Below are 19,584 nucleotides of genomic sequence, written 5' to 3'. Positions count from 1 at the left end.
AATCAAATGATTCATGTACATAGTAATTTTTATTTATTATTAATTGATACAGTAGTTATTACAAAAATGACTATGTAGACCACGATGGCACTGTAGCATTTGCCTTTAGTAGTTGGAGGAGGAGGCGGCAGCGGCGCTAGATGACATATCCCAACAAAATGATTGCTAGATAGAATTTTCACGTGCAGCTTCAACCCTTGCTTACAATTATCTTGGACACCACTTGTGAAGTACTGCGTCCGGTCTTTAATATAAAAATCAGTTGACTAATTTAAACAGAATCAGAAAATTAGTTAAATTAATTATTTGTAATAAATAAATTTTATTTTTTTAAAAATATCTTTGCTAATCAAGTGTATTGATTAAAAGTACTATTATTACAATGACTATCTTAAAAAAAATGAATAAATATGAAAAACAAGATGGATTGAGATCTTATATTTAGGATCAAAATAAAAATTAAATAAGATCTTATAATTAAAATGGTAAAATGATCCTAGCCTGCTCAACATTGCTTTGACTTGTCTATTATTGTAACCTTTAAAAGGGTTAGACTTGGTGTAGGCATGATGATAATGTTCCTCTTTTGTTGGTAACCATGACTCTGATCCTTCATCATACCTTTACACTGCGTCAACCAAAAATAAATAAATAAATAAATAAGTCTAAAATGAGGATTATACTGAAGCAATAGTGGTCATGAAGAAATTAATTATTAAAATGGAAGAATAATATGTAAGGGAGGGAATTAGGGTTAAAAAGAGAATCGTCAATTTTGAAATTATGAGCGAAGGCTCATTGATTGAGCCAGTCAGCTTGGGGAAGTAGAAGCAGCTAGGATGATTTACCACCTCCGACCCAATATTTCTTTTGCTCCGCTGTCTCCACTGGCCAGAAACAACGCAAGCATCATCCACATTGATAAAGATGATGTGGCCATTAATATGATTAATCTTAGTTTTGATTATGGCCTCTTTTATGAAGCATGCCTCCTGTGGTTAGCCGCTACGTTTTCCTTCTCAATTTATAGCCTTTAGGATCTTAAAGTATTATATCAAGAGATAATACCTCTTCTAATCCTATTTATAAGTTTCAAATTTGAGGAGATGTGTAATCCATTTTTTAAGCTTTAATTTATATTTGTCTTAATATTTAATGTATTTTTTTTTAATTTGTCCCTCAATTATTTATTCTTTCTCTCCTTGCTATAATCTCTATCATCACATTTTCCACACATTCTCTTTTATTATTTTCTTAGTTATTAGAAGGTTATACTTGAAAATAAAAGTATATTTTTAACTCATTGATTACTTTTAACTAATTTTAGTTAATTGTTCACTATCCGTAAATTAGTTATTTAACGTTTATAATAAAAACTAGAAGGAGTAATATATTATTGTTAACTTAGGTGTCCGATGAAGTTCATGTCAAACAATCTTGTCTTGCAATTCTCTCAAGAAACTATAATTAGTTTTGAGAAACTCTAAGGGACACTTACTATATGGTTTTGTAATTAATTAATAATGAAAATTGAACTGATGTTCAATTTATGATACACTGATTTTTGATATATTTTTTAGTTCATTAATCACTGATTAAGCAGATGGTACAAAGCATGCACCTAAAATGATTTTATTTATTATGCTCTCTTGCTTAGGATACCTTTTACAAATTTTTATGAACCAACGGAAATGAATAGACTTTCCTCACCCTATCATAAATAAATGAATACAGTTTTATAAAATAAATATATATAATGAATTAGAGATTTTGATAAAAATAGCAATTCTAATATATGTGTGTGTGTTTTCTATACATAATATAATTATACTTATAAAAATACTTATAAGTATTTTTCACATACATGATTTTTTTTTAATAAATAGAGTATATCGTGAAAATTCATCCGCTCAATTAGTACTCCCTCCGTTCCTTATTATAAGAGACAAATAATCGAAGTACGTTAATAAAAAAAACAGTTAAAATTGGTTAAGAACAATTAATGTGTAAAAAGTATACTTTTTTTCCAAAAATGCCCTCATTAATAAGGAGAGAGAGCATGAGAGAGAACAATTAAATTATTAAAAGAAAGAGAAGTGGGAGGGAGAGAGAGTGTGAGTTGGAGATAATAAATATGGGTAAAATAGAAAATCAACACAAAAAAGTAGAGACAACTTTTAAATGTCTCTTATATATAGGAACATGACATAAACATCAAATGTCTCTTATAATAAGGAACGGAGGGAGTATTGATTAGAATGAAATGGTGAGAAGGAACCACTTGGCAAAACGAATATATGATCTCAAACTAAAATAGACTCCAAATAACCTTTGATTAATTGCTTTGGTGGGTTTTAACTCAACCAATAACTTTTCCTAATCATTAAAGATGTACAAACCACAAAACATTTTTAAGTGTGTTCAATTATTAATTGCTAATTTAATAAAAGGAGGGTCACCTAGCTAGACCGTCACAGTTAAATATATATATATATATATATAATATTCTCATACCATTGCGAACTTGTGATTTGTAATTCCGTCCTTTTCATTGACAATAAATTATGTACTCCTCCGGTCCTAATTATAAGACCCAATTGACTTATTTGAGGAGATTAAGGAAGTAAGTTAAGTTGGTTATTTATAATAAATAAGTGTTATCATTCCTAAAATATCCTTGCTAATTAAGTATATTGGCTAAAACTATCATTATTAGAAGGATTATGTTGGGAAAAAATGCATAAATATAAGAGAAAAAATGGATTGGGTCTTATAATTAGGACCAAATAAAAAGTCAAATTGGGTCTTATAATAAGGACCGGAGGAGTATATATATTATAATACTAAGGGGCATTGCAATTTTAAATTGTGTAAATTATTTTATATATGCTAAATAGTACTCCTCCGGTCCTTATTATAAGACCCCATTTGACTTTTTATTTGGTCCTAATTATAAGACCCCGATCCATTTTGTCTCTTATATTTATGCATTTTTTTCCAAGATAATCCTTCTAATAATGATAGTTTTAGCCAATATACTTAATTAGTAAGGATATTTTAGGAATGACAACATTTATTTATTATAAATAACCAACTTAACTTACTTCCTTAATCTCCTCAAATAAGTCAATTGGGTCTTATAATTAGGACCGGAGGAGTACAATTTTTAAACTTTGAGTCTATTACATGTAATGCATTTTTTACAAGTTGAAAGCGTGCATGTCATGCATATTTTAATTTGAATAACTCAGATGCACTTACGTTTTTATCTTTCACTTTTTTTTTTGCCAACACTGAGCTTACTTTCATGGCCATTAGATTTTTTTTTGGGGGGGGGGGAGAAGTAATGGCAGGGATTTAATGTTGAAAGTTAAAACTTTAAGGCAATTAAATTTAAATTTGAAATATCATGGGAATTCTACCATTTTGGTCTTTAATATAAATAACTTGTAATACATTTTCTCATACTAAAGAATGTATTAAATTTTTTTAAAAAATTTAATTTTATCCTTATTAAAATTTTCTCCCTCTACATTTACATATCATTCTCATATCTCTCTGTATACTTTTTCTATTTCCAATAAAGATAAAATAAACTTGGAAACAAGCACTAAAATATACTATAAGTGACTTATATTTAGGACCAAATAAAATTAGAGTGATATGCAACTAGTCTGGGGTTAGTCTCCATTATTTAGGACTCGTTTAGAATAGTTTATAAATAACCTTTTAATTATGATTTATAAAATAAAAGATAAATATGTCAATAAAATTTGTTTTCGCTTGTATAAAACGTATTTATAAATAATTTTTAGAACAGTGTTTTACAGTTTATAAATAATTTTTAATGCTGTGTCAAATATGCCCTTGGTCTTTTGATTGGGTTAGATTCCTTTTAGGTGCCTTTAGCATCTTCATGGATTTGCTAGGGGTTATTGATTTTAACCTGCACAGGGTAATCGAGTCTGACCATCTCTTCCCCCGTAGCCTTCTCTTTGCGATCAACGACCTGGGCCCTTGCTCTCCTAGCTAGTCTCCCTTGGAAAAGCCTCCCACAGTATGAGCAGTCTAGGCATCCATGTGAGCTCAGAACTCGGCTGTCCCTAATTAAATTCAACATGTCGCATGTATTCATTTGTTTGCCATATCATTTATGCTTAACAAATTTTTTTAACACCGTTAATTAGTTTTTATTTAGCAATTTTAACTTTACTACGATTGCAACTTAATCCCTATTATATTGATTTAGTTGTAATTCAGCATCTAAATTTTGACTTAATGTAATTAAATTCCTACCGTTTTCCATTTAAAACTTCACTCCATATATCTTTTTAAAATAAAACTACATACTCCTCCGGTCCTATATATATAGGACCGGAGGAGTATTTCATAAAACTTAAAAGACTAAACAATTAAAACTGTATAGACTAAGTTGTAACTAGTCAAAGTTTAAAGATTAAATTATAATAAATTATAATTATAGATATTAAATTGTATTGGGTTAAAGTTTAGAGACTGAACTGGATCAAAATTATAAGGATTAAATGATTAATTTTTCTTTTGTAAAATATAAGTTGTCATTGTTAAACTTATCATTATCAAACTTGTCAAACATACACGGACCCTGTCACTGGTTACAATGTAATTTCGAATTATGGGTAATATGATAATTTGATTAAAAAAATAAAGGTAAAAGAAGAATCTTTTTTTTTTACCAGCAGTAAAAGAAGGATGTAGACTCTAGAAACTTCAGTGCCATTAATTCATTTCATAAAAATTATGTCATTTCCTATTTTAGTAGTCCTCATATGCCATTCTCGCAACGGGTAATGTTGTTCGCCTTTATCACATTATTTTGTTTAGATTTTCTAAATTATTATATTTAGAACTCTGTAAAGTGGCTAAGTGCCTTAAGGAAACTTTTAAATGATCGTGGATCCTATCTTGACTAATTTATTGAAGTAATTATACTTATTCACGAATAGTGTATTCGAAATAGTACAGCTTGAATCAGTAGTGTGGAATTTAATCGTAAATTTTGGTATGCTTATAATTTATTGAATGGGCCAAAGTTTTCTCCACCATGGCCAAGGGCATTAGATTGTTTAAGTTTTCTCTGCTATGGCCAAGGGCATTAGATTGTTTCTTTCTCCTATGGTAAACGTTAAATGTTATGTTTGAATTTTTATAATCATGGTAAATTTTTGGTTGTTACGTTTGTTCTTTTTCAATCATATAATTGATATTTAAATTAATTGGTTCAATTTGTCTTTATCATGATGGCGTAACAAACAAGTTTAAAACTTTTCTACTGCACTAGAATCAAATCATTTATATAAATAGTAATTTTTATTTATTATTTATTTATAAAACAGGCATTACAAAGTTGATTCCATAGAAGGAGTCTAGTTGAGTGAGGCTGTCATCGTAGCATTAGCCTTCAATGATTGAGGTTGCGGTTGCGGTTGCGGCAGTGGCAGTGGTGGAGGAGGTGGAGGCGGAGGCGGAGGCGGTTGTGTTGGACCAGGGTGACAAATAGGACATATTGCAATAAAATGATTGTCAGGCAAGACTCTCACATGTAGCTTCAGCCCTTGCTGACAATGATCTTGTATGCCGCTTATGAAGTAAAATGATCCTGGCCTATTCAATATTACCTTGGCCTGTCCATCATTGTAACCTTGAATAGGGTCAGACTTGTTGCAGTTATGATAATGTTCCTCTTTTACTTGTAGCACCGACTCTGATCCTTCATCGTACTTCCACACTATGACCAACGAAACAAAAGAATATCTTAAATGGTGATTGAAGATAATGAATAGATTAATGGTAAAATAAAAGAATGATGTATGTAAGAGTGACAAAATATTTAGAGTTACAAAGAGCGTCGTCAATCTTAAAATGGTGAGTGGAAGCCCATTGATTGAGCCATTCAACTTGAGGAAGAGGAAGCAGCCAAGATGATTCATTGTCTCCCACCAAATACTCTTTTGCTTCACACTTTGATATTACCAGAAACAAAACAAGCATCATCCACATTGATGAAGATGATCTAGCCATTGATATGAATCTTGGTTTTACAGCAATGGCCTCTCTCATGGAGCCCTCCTTTTCCGTTGTTAACCGCTATGTTTTCATTCTCAATTTATAGCCTTTAGGATTTCAAAATATTGTTTCAAGAAATAGCAGATTATTATAATGAAGTTTCAAATGATATTGTCTTAAAATCCTATCAAGAAATTATATTTAGTTTTGAGAAACTCCAAGGGCCACTTAATATATAGTTTTGAAATTACTTAATGAAAAAAAATTCATAATTGATGTTCAATTTATGATACGTACATTTGATTTTTAATATTTTTTGGTCCATTAATTTTACTAATTAATCATACGAAGTATGCGCGTAAATAGATTTTCTAATGCTTTCTTGCCTAGGATACGTTTCACAAATTTTTGCGAACCAAAGAACATCAATAAGACTTTCGCTCAGCCTATCATAAATAAGTGAAGCTTTTACAAATAAGTATATAATATACTACCTCCCATGCTTGATATAAGATTTAATTAGGAGGTTGAATTTGGTTCTAAATATAAAATCTCAATTCACTTTGTCTTTTAAATTTATAATCCATTTTCCAAAACATTCTTATTGATTACACATATTAAGGGAGTTTTCATCCAATAGCAATCGTTATTAAAAAGGAAATTTTAGAGAAATCAACTCATATTTCTTACAAATAATTAATTTAACTAATTTTTTTAATTTATTCAAATTAATTAACTAAAGAATTTGATGACAATAGAAATTCTTTAATTTTAACTATCAATATATACTCCCTCCACACCTTTCTATAAGATTCTTTTAACTAAATTATGTGATTTTAAAAAACAATCAAAATTAGTTAAAAGTAATAAATGTGTGAAAATTGAATCTCTTTTTTTTTTAAAAAAAAAAATATGTCCTCATTCAATGAGAGAGCAAATAAGAGGAAGAAATACTTAATGAGATTAAGATGACGGATGAAAGATAATATAGTGTGAGAAAAAAATGATGAGACATCATAGAAAAATTAATTAAGGGCAAAATTGGCAAAAACCTATTTAATATTTAGACACCCTTGAGTAAAATCTTATAAAAAAGACCAAACCATTTTAAATTTTGGAATCTTATAAAAAGTACTAGAAAGTATCTCTTTACATAAATGATTCACTACAAAAAAAGAAAAAGCATTAGTGACGAAATTTAGCAACATAATTTTATTTTGTAGCTAACCAGTGGCAAATTATGTCACTAAAATTAGTAATGAAATTTAGTAACAGAAAATTTTTGTCACTAATTTGGTGATAGATTAGTGACAAAATTTTATTTTGTCACTGATTCTGTCGTAAAAAGAAATAACGAAAATTAATGACAGAATTTTTTTTCATTAATTTCTGTTACTAATCTGTTACTTACTCCCTTCACAAAACATTTTTTGATGGAATTAGTGATGGAAAAATTCTATTACTAATTTTCATCCCTATTATGTTACTAATTTGTTTCAAAAAATTACAATATAAATATATAAAAATTATTTTTTAATATTTATTATTAAAATAAAAATTTAATATATGATACTTTTTATAATATATTATATAAATAAAAAATAAAAACATTATAAATATAAATAATAAATATAATATAATTATTATTTTATTTAATATTGGAATAAAAATATTAATGATTTGTTTTTTTAATAAAATATAAAAACTAAATTGAAATAAATAATAATATATCAAATTATATAATATATATTAAATTATATATAATATTTATTATATATGTAATTAGAAATATGATATATATTTATTTTTTCATAAAAATTCTGTTGGTGTTTCTCAGCTTAACTAGTAAATGTTTGAGTATGTACACAGGAGATCCTGACCTCAAGCCACCACTCCTTCAATTTGTCAATTTATGACGTGGCAATAACATATACAAGACGATAATGTGGTATTATGAGATAGAAGACGTGATGTTGCGGCAATGACGTGAAATAAATAGTGATAGTGGAATTAGCAGCCGAACTTTGCCGCTAATTTGTTGTTTTTTTATACTGATTTTTAGTCTTTTACAGTGTAACAAACTACAATTTGAATTTTTACTGAAAGAAACATTCATATTTAGTGTTTAGTAGTGTTTCGAATAGAATTACCTCTAATAAAAAATATATGTACTTAGCCAAAAAAAATTGGATTATATGTTGAAATTTTATCTGCTTAATTAGGATCCATGAGAATGAAATTGTGAGAAAGAGCCACTTGGTAAAAACATTTATATGATCATATATATCTCCGAGAGTAAATTTATGGGCAAATTCACATAAAATAACATTAACATTTGAAATTTGGAATTCTACAAAGTCACTCTGATAAGAAGAATTTTAAATTGATCACTTGTATTGAAATGAGATTTTAAAATGTTGTTACTTTTACAATTTTACCCCTTATTTTTTTTTCCCAAAAAAAACAACAACTTTCGGCCACCCTCGCTGGAGACATCACTTCTAGCCGACCGAAGTGCCAGCACCGACGGCCCAACTCTGCCGACCGCGGCAGCTAATAGTCGACAACTTTTTAGCATCGACTGCGCTAATGTGACGACACTTTTATCAACTTTTCCTATTTTATTAATGTCATTTACAACAATTTTTTTAACAAGTTCAACACCCGAAAAACAATCAATACGAAGGATCCTATTAAAAATAATTTACCAGAGTATTAATTGCATTGATAGCACTTTTAACGAGTTTCAATGCTTAATAAATATTATATATAACAACTTTTTTTTAATTTCATTACTTGAAAATTGAAATTGTAAAAAATTGTTGTAAATCAAACCCTATAACAACAAAACACAAAGACCGTAGAGACTAATAAGCACTCATTGGAATTAGCAATTCCTCCATGATCGTTAAACATAGTCTTTACACTACTACAAAAAAGTCCATTTTCGTCTCCTATTTTCACTTGAAATTGAAAATAGATGAAAAAAGAGTGATATATTCATCTGGTTAAGGTAAACACAGAAGTATAAGGCCCAATCCTTGTCTGTTGGTCCATAACAGACACGTATGGGCCATATACTCGTTTGGTCCATTGGATCAAACGAGTATACTCCAAGTATACTCGTCTCGTCTAGTCCAAATATATTCGTCTCGTCCAGTGGACCAGACAAATAACAGGTCCCATTTCATCTCCCCCACCCCCATTTTGCAAATTCCCGCGTCTTCAGTGCCCCTCCCCCCCAACAATCACTCTGCTCCCTCCTTTAGCTCACCACCCCCATTTTTGCCCTCTTTCAGCTCCGTCCTTCAGCTTCAACTCATGGTCAAGCTGCCCCAACCTTCAGCTCTGCTCCCCTAGCCTTCAGCTCCATTCCCCATTGTTCGCTCCCCAACCTTCAGCTCCCCCAACCTTTAGCTCCCCACATTCTCCTAGCCTAGCCCCACCACCCCCTACCCCGTTCTCGGCCTCCCCCAACTGCACCTCGTCTCAGGCCCCAACCCCTACCCCCTCCTCTAATTGCTCATTTTAATTTATATGTATGAGCTAATTTTTGTTTCATATCAAATTGATGATGATAGTTACTTTCACAACTTGTGCGCTTCTACAAGGTAGGAACATTTGTATGGATTCATGTGTCCAGCCGTTTTGCAACCTTTGAAGAATACCATTAAGAGGCGAATGAGATACGTGGATAATACCATTGTGGACACTGACTTACCTTGTTGTTTTGCTGCAATCATTGAAAAGTAAGTAGCTTATATCTATATTTGTATATTTATATATTTAATTTTTAATGAATCTTTACTAGTTTCCTTTCTTTTTATGTTTTAGTGAACATTGATCGTTGTGCATTCCTTGCCCCAAGGATAATGTCATTTACTGGTATGATTCATTGGGGCGTCCCCCAAGTGGCGAAATGAAATTTGTCTTTACCATGTAAGTTTTGTCGTCACATATTTAGTTTTCCTACTTCATTAAGTTGTTCTAATATTTAGTCATTTCTGTTTCGTCATAGGTCTTTGAAGACATATTATATATAGGGTGGGAAGCACGAGGAAAAAAATAGCAAGACTATTTGGCACAAATCAAAAGCAAGTGTTTTCATTTTTAATTCTTTAATGTCATCAACTATATATATATACACACACATATTCATCTTTCCTACTCACTTTGATTTTACAGTGTCATCTACAACCAGGAAGTGCAGAGTGCAGATATTATATTATCCATTTCATGCATGAAATTATTGATTCTGATTGTATTAAAAATTTTGAGATGGTAATAATTAGTTTAATTATAATTATTTTCTTTTTTCTATTGAATTGTTGTTTTTCTTTAATTCAAAATCTTGATGAATTCAATCTTCTTATTACTTACAGATTTTTGATGATGACAACTACTACACTGATGAAGAGATTGATGCTATTCGAGATCGTTTGGCAGGACAATTTCTCCAAGAGTTTTATTTTCAAAATGATACATGAGATTAAAAGGATTAGATGATACTGAAGTTTCTTGTATCATGCATGTGTAGGGTTATTTTGATAGTTAAAACATATGGTTAGAATGTTATTAGGATTGTGGATTCTTTTTGTATGGAATGGATTCTGCTGGATTATTGTTATTTTGGTTGAATTCAGCTTGTATTTTATTTTGGTTCCATCTTTTAGGGTTTTCTGTAAAGAAAACAGCCAATTTCACTTGCATAAAACCTTTTTTTTTTCTTAACATATTCGGTTTGAACAGACGAATATAGGACATCATATTCAAAAATTAAAATGTCCTTACAGTTTTCAAACAAGACAGATGGAGAGTTGTTTATACAATCGTTTATGTCCTCTCGCCTTCTCTCAATTCTCTAAATTTAGTTTATAAACAATTGTTTCAAACAAGTTTTTATGTTTCTTGTTTTTAAATGTAGTTTTTTTTAAAACAATAATCCAAACAGATTTTTCATTTTTTTCCTTCCTAAAACTTTTTTTAAAAAATAATTTTATAAAACTATTCAAAACAAAATAGAATCAAACAATATTTTAATTTCCATGTCCTTACATTTTTCCCAAGTTCTAAATTAAGTTTCCTAACTTTTTTTTTCTTTTTATTAGGTTCTTTACGTCTACTTTGTTAGATCAGTTGGTCCTTTAATATAAAACCAATAAATAAGGACCCAGAGCATTAGAGAATTTGTTAGACATAAATGACACGGCAAACAAATGGATAAATCTTAAGAAGTCGGATTAGATGAAGCATGTACAAGTGTGTCCACATTGACTATGATTGAACTAGGTACTCTCATTGTGGGAGGCCTTTTTGAGAGAGAGCAAGGCTGGGTCTTCAAGTGTTTTAGATCTTGTTTGGTATAAAGTATTGGAAGTGATAGTAAGGATTATGATTGAAATTGGAAAAATATGTTAAAAAAATATTTAATGCTGCTTATTACTTGGAATTGAACAAACTTATATGTGTGAGATTAGGAATACCATGAGAGAATACCTATGTAAATATAAATTTTTATTGAATTAATTAAAAAGTAAGGTATTACAAATAGAGCCCGTAATATGGATTGAGCCAAACCCACTAAGAAATGACGGGTTGGGTTGATAAAAATCATGCTCATTTTAAAACGGATCTTTTGAGCCTGAAACCGCCAAGACTGAACTCGCGGCAGGCTAACCCGTAGGGTTGGCAGGCCAGCCCGTTTTATTTTTTTATTTTGTTTTTAAATTTTTTCCCTCCCTCAAATATAATTATGTTTACTCCTTTGGTCCTTTATCTCATTCTTATTATTTAAAATTATCATAATGCAATATATCTTTTACTTAATATTATGAATTTTACTTGTGGCAAAGTTAGTTGAGCAAAAAGAAGGTGATTCTAATTATGAAGCTTAACGAAATAATTTCACATCTTCCTATCATTCTTCAAACTATATCAACATTGAATAGTAGTTCATGGTTGAGCACTTGATAGTGATTTGTAACATTGTGTTTGTATTATTATTAATTTAGATTTGTTATGTTTTAATTTGGGATGTATGTTTAATCATTTAGGGTGATGAATCATGTATGCTTATAGTAGTATTTTGAAATGTTTGGAACTTTGGATTTCATATTTTATTTATGATAATTTCTTTATGCATATTTTATTTTAGGTGTTTAAGAATTAGAATAAATTTTATTAAAAGAAAACAGAAAGCACAAAAAAATTTAAAAAAAAAAGTGACGGGTTGGTGGGCCTAACCCACCAACCCCTGGCGGGTTGGGTTAGAAAAATATCAAACCGCCAGAAGTCGGTCTTTTTAGGACCGGCCTGTTGGTCCTTAAACCCGCCACGGGTCAACCCGTAATTGCGCGGGTTGGCCCGTATTACCGGCTCTAATTATAAAGGTCACCCTACAAAAAGAAGCCTAGCTAGACAGGTAATGGTGACATCGTAGTATAAATCTTTGACAGCACTCAAGCCGTTCTATAATCTACAAGTCGAGATTCTGTAGATGATTTTAATATGGTGGAGACTCCTTGTATTTAGGCTCTTATTCCCCAGGATTCTTTCTGTTTAGATTCTTTTTTCCTGAAAATTATTTTTATTTTCAGATTCCCTTTTTCGAGAACGATGAAAAGATTGGCATTTTGAAATTTCATGACAAGAACTGTAAGGAATTCCTGAGGCATGATTGCCAGACAAGACTCTCACATGTAACTTCAACCCTTGCTCCCAATGATCTTGTATACCACTTATGAAGTAAAATGATCCTGGCCTATTCAGCACTATTTTGGCGTGCCCATTGTTGTGACCTTATCCTGCTATTTAAAACAGAGAAGAATTTCTTTGTCCTATTACCTCGTTGTATTTTTCATATGAAAATGTATCATTTTACTCTATATTTATTATTGAGTAGATTTTGTTCTCACATGATATGGTGTGTTAAATGGGAATAAATTTAGAAAGTTAACTTTTAAAAAAGAATTAATGAGGTTTAACGTTTTTTTTATTGTGGTAAAATATGTTAAAAGTAATTTATAATTAGAAACACCTGTATTAGGAGGGACAGTTATGAATCTTGAATCGGATTAGTCGATTCCTTGGACAATTGGTAATAAGATTTAAAAAAAGTCATGAATACCAGACAATAATAGGAAAAAACTGATAAATAGAAACAAAGAGCACCAAAGAGAATTAATAAAACTTTCCTCAACCTGTGATAATAAATAAACAAACAAAGTCTCTATAAAAGTATAAATAAGTATATAATAAGGATTGATGAATGGAATGAGACACTGAGAAAGAGCTATTTGGCAAACATCCATATGATCACAAATCACAATAGACACCGAATGATCTTTGATTGCTTTATTTGGCCAAAATAAGAAAACCTTTGATTGCTTTGGTGGGTTTTACCTCAACTAATAATATCTTTTCGTAATTTAAAGAAGTATAAATCACAAAACATTTTTAAGTATGTTCGATTAACTTAATAGAGGCACATAGCAGAGTGTCGCACCTACGCAAAAAAAAAAAAAAAAAACTACATAGTTGTGATTGGGAACTTGTGATTTGTTATTTTGGTCCCTTTATTAACAATAAATATCTTATATATTTGTTATGAACTTGTTATTTTTTTTTCATTGATTAAATTAAATTAATTATTAAAACAAAATTCAAATCAAGTTTTAAAACTAAAATTTAATTTGATTAGTTTAAGTTAAATTCAACTAATTCCCTTGTAATCCAATCAAAACAAATAAATGAAAGTTGCTAATATATATGACTGCTAAAAACATTTGTTCTCTGTTATTAATACACACGTAAATACAGAGCTGAACTAATTTTTTATTGGGTAAAAGCATATTTTTATCTGCTTATTGTTTAATTAGGATTCATCAGTTATAAGAGATTGTGAGAAAAAGCCACTTGACTAGGCATATATATGATGACAAAGTACAATAGACACCGAATAACATTTGATTACTTTAAATAAGTCCAGCGTTCTAACAAAAACGACCAAAAAAGTTAATGTAGGCCTACGACCTCCTAGACTATTACCACTCCTAATAGCAACAAAACAAAAAACAAATAGAAAAATCTAAAAAAATACCAGTTAAATTTCAAAATTTTAAATTATAAGTTTCTTCAAAAAATGTTATTATTTACTTTTTAAGTACAGTTAATTGGTATTCAAGTGTAGAAAACAAGACTGATTTAAAATTTTAAAATTTGAGTAACATTTTTTTGGGATTTTCTCAAGAAAAGTTCGCATTTAGTGATTTAGTCTTTTTTGGCCAGTATTAGGTTAAGCAATGGCTTACTATTAACTTCTAGGATTTTATATCACATCAGCACTTTTTCTTTGAATTATGGACACAAATCGCCATACCTGTATAGAAAATAGGCACTATGTTTTGAATTGCACACTATTAGTTTATTATGTATATATTTTGGCTTTGATGTTGGCATTTAATTGGATAATGAATGCTCTTTTGGTGTAGGATTACTGTGACTGACGAATAAAACCATTTTATCTACACAAGGGAAATTTGGAAGCTCTTAAAAAGGAGAAAGATCAAAAGAAAAACTCGAGAAAGGCAAAATAGTTTATGTGGTAATTTATTAAAGTATTTGTACTTATTCACTCAATGGTGTACTGCAAATAACATGTCTTGAATTCTTAGTGCGGGTTATATGGTAGACTTTGTATTTTGGCTCTTGATTGTGCCCTGTGCCCTATATTATTGGCACAGTTGGAAGTTACTGAATGGCCCAATGTCCGCTTTACCATCGCATTAGGCATTAGGTTGTTTCTTTCCACTATGATCATCTACGTTAATTGTGCCCTAAGCCCTATATTATTGGTACAGTTAGAAGTTACTTAATACAATAGTTATTTTGACATTTAATTTCATTCTAAATATAAGACCAAAATATATTTTGTTTCTCATATTTATCTATTTTTTCTAAGGTAATCTTTGTAGTAATTACATATGTTAAATGTTTCATTAAATGGTAATTTTAACTAACACATATAATTAGCAAGCATATTTTAAGAAAGACAGCACCTATTTATTACAAATAACGAACGTAACTAGTTTTCTTAATCTATTCAAGTTAGTTAACTAGCTTTTATATTAAAAACTAGAGGTAGTATGGTTGAATTTTAATAATCTCAGTAAACCTTTGGTTGCAATGTTTGTTCTTTGCATATGATAGTTAATCTTTGAATTACTTAGTTCAATTCGTCTCTAACATGATAAGGTAATAAATGGGTTTAAAGCTCTTATATGGCCGTAGAGTCAAATGATTTATGCAAATAGTAACTTTTTTTTATTCATAACATATTACCTCCAGTTCTTAATATAAGACTTTATTTAACTTTTATTTTAATTCTAAATATAAGATCCCAATTCACTTTATCTCTCATATTTATCTCTCTTTTTTTTCAAGATAGTCCTTTCAATAATAGTAGTTCTAGCCAACAAACTTGATTGGTAAGGATAATTTAGAAAAAACAATACCTATTTATTACAAGTAAATAACTTAACTTATTTCCTTAATCTATTCAAATTAGTTAACTAATTCTTATATTTAAGACCGGGGCTAGTAACTATTATAAAGATGACTTCGTAGGAGGAGTCTAGCTATAGATCAGATGAATGCTCAGGCATGAGTGTGATTTTCCTTTTTTCTTTTGGACAAAGAGTGTGAGTCGTTACCCACGTAAAAGATCAAAATACCATTTTGATCAACCTCTTTTGGACTAGGACCAACTTTGACTTTCTCAGTCTTTTATTATATCTATGCTCCTTCAATTTTATTAATTCTAACTCTTGGTTCATGCGGGTATTCAAATTTCCCCAAGATTTTTCTGATGTCGATCGAGTAAACTTCTCAGTGTAAACGTTTCAGATTTAACATTTTAATAATAATATATTCATACAGCATTACATTTGAACCATATTTTGCTCATCTACTTGTATGAATCTATAGCAAATGGATAGAAAGAGAGTGTGTTAACTGATAAGATTCCACAGCAAATAATATCTGACCAATCAATATTAGATTGAATTGTATCTGTATAATATATATATATATATATATATATATTGTGTAGTGTGGTATTATAGGAATACAGGTTGTATATAAATCCATGTATCAGTAAGAGGTAGAGATCATCACTGAATAAACTTATTTTATATATCATCTCCAATCCCTAGTTGCAAACAGAGTGAAGGGGAAAGGAGGGGAGTGGTTTCGGTGCTTATATCAATGGAGATCAGCACCAATGTTTAGACCGTTCGGATATAAATTTTTCTACTTTTATTTTAGAAAAAACTTATTTTGATGTCTACAGAATTTACAATAAAGATAATATTTGAAAATTATTTTTAAAAAATTATTAGTTTTCAAAATTTTTTTAAAAAAATTATTAGTTGAAAATTTTAAATCTGAACCATTTGAAACTGTATTTGGATTATGTAGATTTTCATAGCAACGATAAGAAACTGATTTCAAAAGAAGTTGCTCTTTTCCTTTTCTTCCGTGCGTTATTGCTTCCCGCTCTTAGTAATAAAAAGCAGGATGTGCTGTTGAAAAATTATATTGCGAGATTGACACACTGTCAAGCATAAATCTCATTTACTGAGGAAAAACTAAGCAATTACACAGACTACTAATGAATAAGACATCATAATGTATACTCTGGTGCATAATGAATAAAGACCACTGTCATATTGATTGAAGTAACTAAATATTATGTTCGAAATTAAAGTAGCCAAAAGCCAAGTTTCCATGTGATTAAATTCCAAACTTCTCTTTTGCTTATGTTTTTTTCCCCCATAAAATTTCTGATTCCAAAAGGCTTTGATTTTTAATTTTAGCAAGAAAAAGGATTATGATTCTTCTAATGATTCCAAACGACACAAATCTTACTTTTAAAAGGGGTTAATATCATTTTTTGCCTGTAAAATTTGACCTCATTTTGTTTTGATCCTTAAAATTTGAAATCAGGGGTTTTGGTCCATCTCTATCTTTATTATGAGTATTTTAGTTTGTTTTATATATGACTCATAGAAATAGTTCATCAACAAGGAAGTTAGACAAAGTCAAAATTGCTAGCTCGACCTCGTTGTGCTCTTGTGTGCATATGTAGAATTTGGTCACACACATTTCGCTTAATTATTCTCTCTTTTCTCTTTTTCTAGCAATATGTGCGTTTAAAAGAGTCACAACACAAGAAACAAATCAGAGCCTGTCTTAAGTTTGAGACAAACTAACCAGTGATCTATGTATACGCAAATCTTTATTGAATTAAAAGGTAGGTGTCACCTAGAGGTTGAGATCCCTTAGGTGATGGTTTTGATATGGTGGAAACGTTTTCTGTTTAGACCCCTTGTCCTTAGATCCTTTTTCCTTAGAATCATTCGGTGGATTAAAATCCTCTTTCGGAGGAACATGACAAGATTCGCATTTAAATCGTGGCGGAGCATGATGACAAGTAGCACAAAAAGGATCTTGTGGCGGAGGAGAAATGCAATGAGGACAATCTCCTATGGCGTGATTGCCAGACAAGACTCTCACATGCAGCTTCAAGCCTTGCTCACAATGATCTCGTGTGCCACTTATGAAGTAAAATGATCCTGGCCTGTTCAACTCTATCTTAGCCCGTCCATTTTTGTGATCTTGAGTAGGGTTAGACTTGTTGCAGTTATGATAGTGTTCCTTATTCACTTGCAGCACTGACTCTGATCCTTCATCGTACTTCCATACTATCATCAGCCAAGAAACAAAGAAGAAGAAGAAAGATCTTTAATGACGATTGAAGCGATGATGAACAAATTAATGATTAAAATGTTAAGGAGTGAATAATTAGGGTTACAGAGAGAATCGCCAATCTTGAAGCGGTGAGTAGAAGCCCATTCGTTGAGCCACTCAGCTTGAGGAAGAGGAAGCAGCCAAGATGATTCACTATCTCTAACCACATACTCTTCTGCTTCACAATTTGATATTACCACAAACAAAACAAGCATCATCCGCATTTATGAAGATGATCTAGCCATTGATATGGATCCTAGTTTCAACTATGCCTCTTTTATGAAACCCTCCCTCTCATTGGCTAATCACTACGTTTCCTTCTCAATTTATAGCTTAATTTTAAATATTTTAAAATATTGTTTTCAATAGATAGTAGATTATTATTAACTTAGAAGTTCATGTCAAATCATAATCTTGTCTTAAAATCCTCTCAAGAAATTATTTATAATTTTAAGAAACTCTAAGGGACAATTAACAAAGTTTTGTGATTAATTAATGAAAAATTTCAGAAATCATGTTCAATTTCTGATACATTGATTTTTAATATTTTTGGTCCATTAATTACTAATTAGGCATACAAAGTACTCATGCACGTAAAACGATTCTATTGCTCTATTACGGTCTCTTGCCTTGGATATCTTTTTACAAAGTTTTGTGAATTAAAGAGAATTAATATGACTTTCTTCAGCCTGTTATAACCAAATAAATAAACGAAGTTTTATAAATAACTTTATAATATGTTAGAGATTTTGATATAAATAGCAATTCTAATGTGTGTGTATTTACAAAAATGATTCGTTTTTTTTATGAATGGAATATATCTTGAAATTTTATCCACTTAATTTGGGTTGATCAATTGAATGAGATTGAGTGAAAGAGCCATTCGGCAAACATCCATATGATCACAAGTCTCAATAGACATCGAATAAACCTTGATTGCTTTGTTTGGCCAAAAAAAATGTACAACCTTTTGATCCCTTTGGCGGGTTTTAACTTAAACAATACCTTTTCGTAGTTTCGATAAGTACAAATCAAAAAACATTTTTAAGAATGTTCGGTTAATTTAGTAAAAAGGACAGGCAAAAAAAAAAAATCCTATGTAGTTTTCAGCTTGTGATTTGTTATTTTTTCACTAAATTATTTATTCACTAGAATAAAGTTAAATCAAATTTTAAAATTAACAGTAGCACTTTTTTTTTGGCAAGTATTAGGTTAAGGGATCGCCTGCTATTAACCTCTAGGATTTTATGTCACAACAGCACTTTTTCTATGAATTATTGACACATATTAGCATATTTGTGTATATTTTGGATACACAAAATAGAAAAAGGAGTATTCTGTTTTAAGTTGCACACTATTACTTAATTGTTCATATTTTAGCTTTGATATTAGCATATAATTGGCTAATGAATGCTATCTTGGTGTAGGATTACTATGACTAAAGAATAAAGTCATTCTATCCATATGGGAAACTTTGGAAGCTCTTTAAAGATCAAAAGAGTCACTTGAGGAAGACAACATCACTCAAAAGATAGATGCTTGAGGAAGGCAAAATTGCTCAAAAGAGAGAAGGTAGATAGACGCTTCCAACATTGTGACTTTGAACCTCATTATTGCAACGTTCTTTGATCTTGACAACAAATTAAAAGTCGTGGCTTTGAGTCAACTACTCGTAGCGGAGACTTCCAACATTGTGACTTGAGATTTATTCGTTGTTTACATTGTTGTATT

General features: G+C 30.3%; 1 protein-coding gene across 1 annotated transcript; it reads right to left on the bottom strand.

The window, feature by feature from the left end:
• Window positions 1-17,367: 17,367 nt before the first annotated feature.
• On the bottom strand, window positions 17,368-18,077 carry LOC114750557 (early nodulin-like protein 3). The gene is made up of 2 exons (XM_028939155.1): window positions 17,918-18,077; window positions 17,368-17,807 (listed from the first exon to the last, which is right to left on the bottom strand). The coding sequence occupies exons 1-2, from the start codon at window positions 18,075-18,077 to the stop codon at window positions 17,368-17,370; spliced, it is 600 nt and encodes a 199-aa protein (XP_028794988.1).
• Window positions 18,078-19,584: the final 1,507 nt, after the last annotated feature.

The sequence above is a fragment of the Neltuma alba genome, unplaced genomic scaffold (assembly GCF_004799145.2).
Source record: "Neltuma alba isolate B1F8T4 unplaced genomic scaffold, ASM479914v2 tig00006524_pilon, whole genome shotgun sequence".
NCBI classification, from domain to species: Eukaryota; Viridiplantae; Streptophyta; class Magnoliopsida; order Fabales; family Fabaceae; genus Neltuma; species Neltuma alba.
This window is presented reverse-complemented; position numbering and strand designations above follow the sequence as displayed.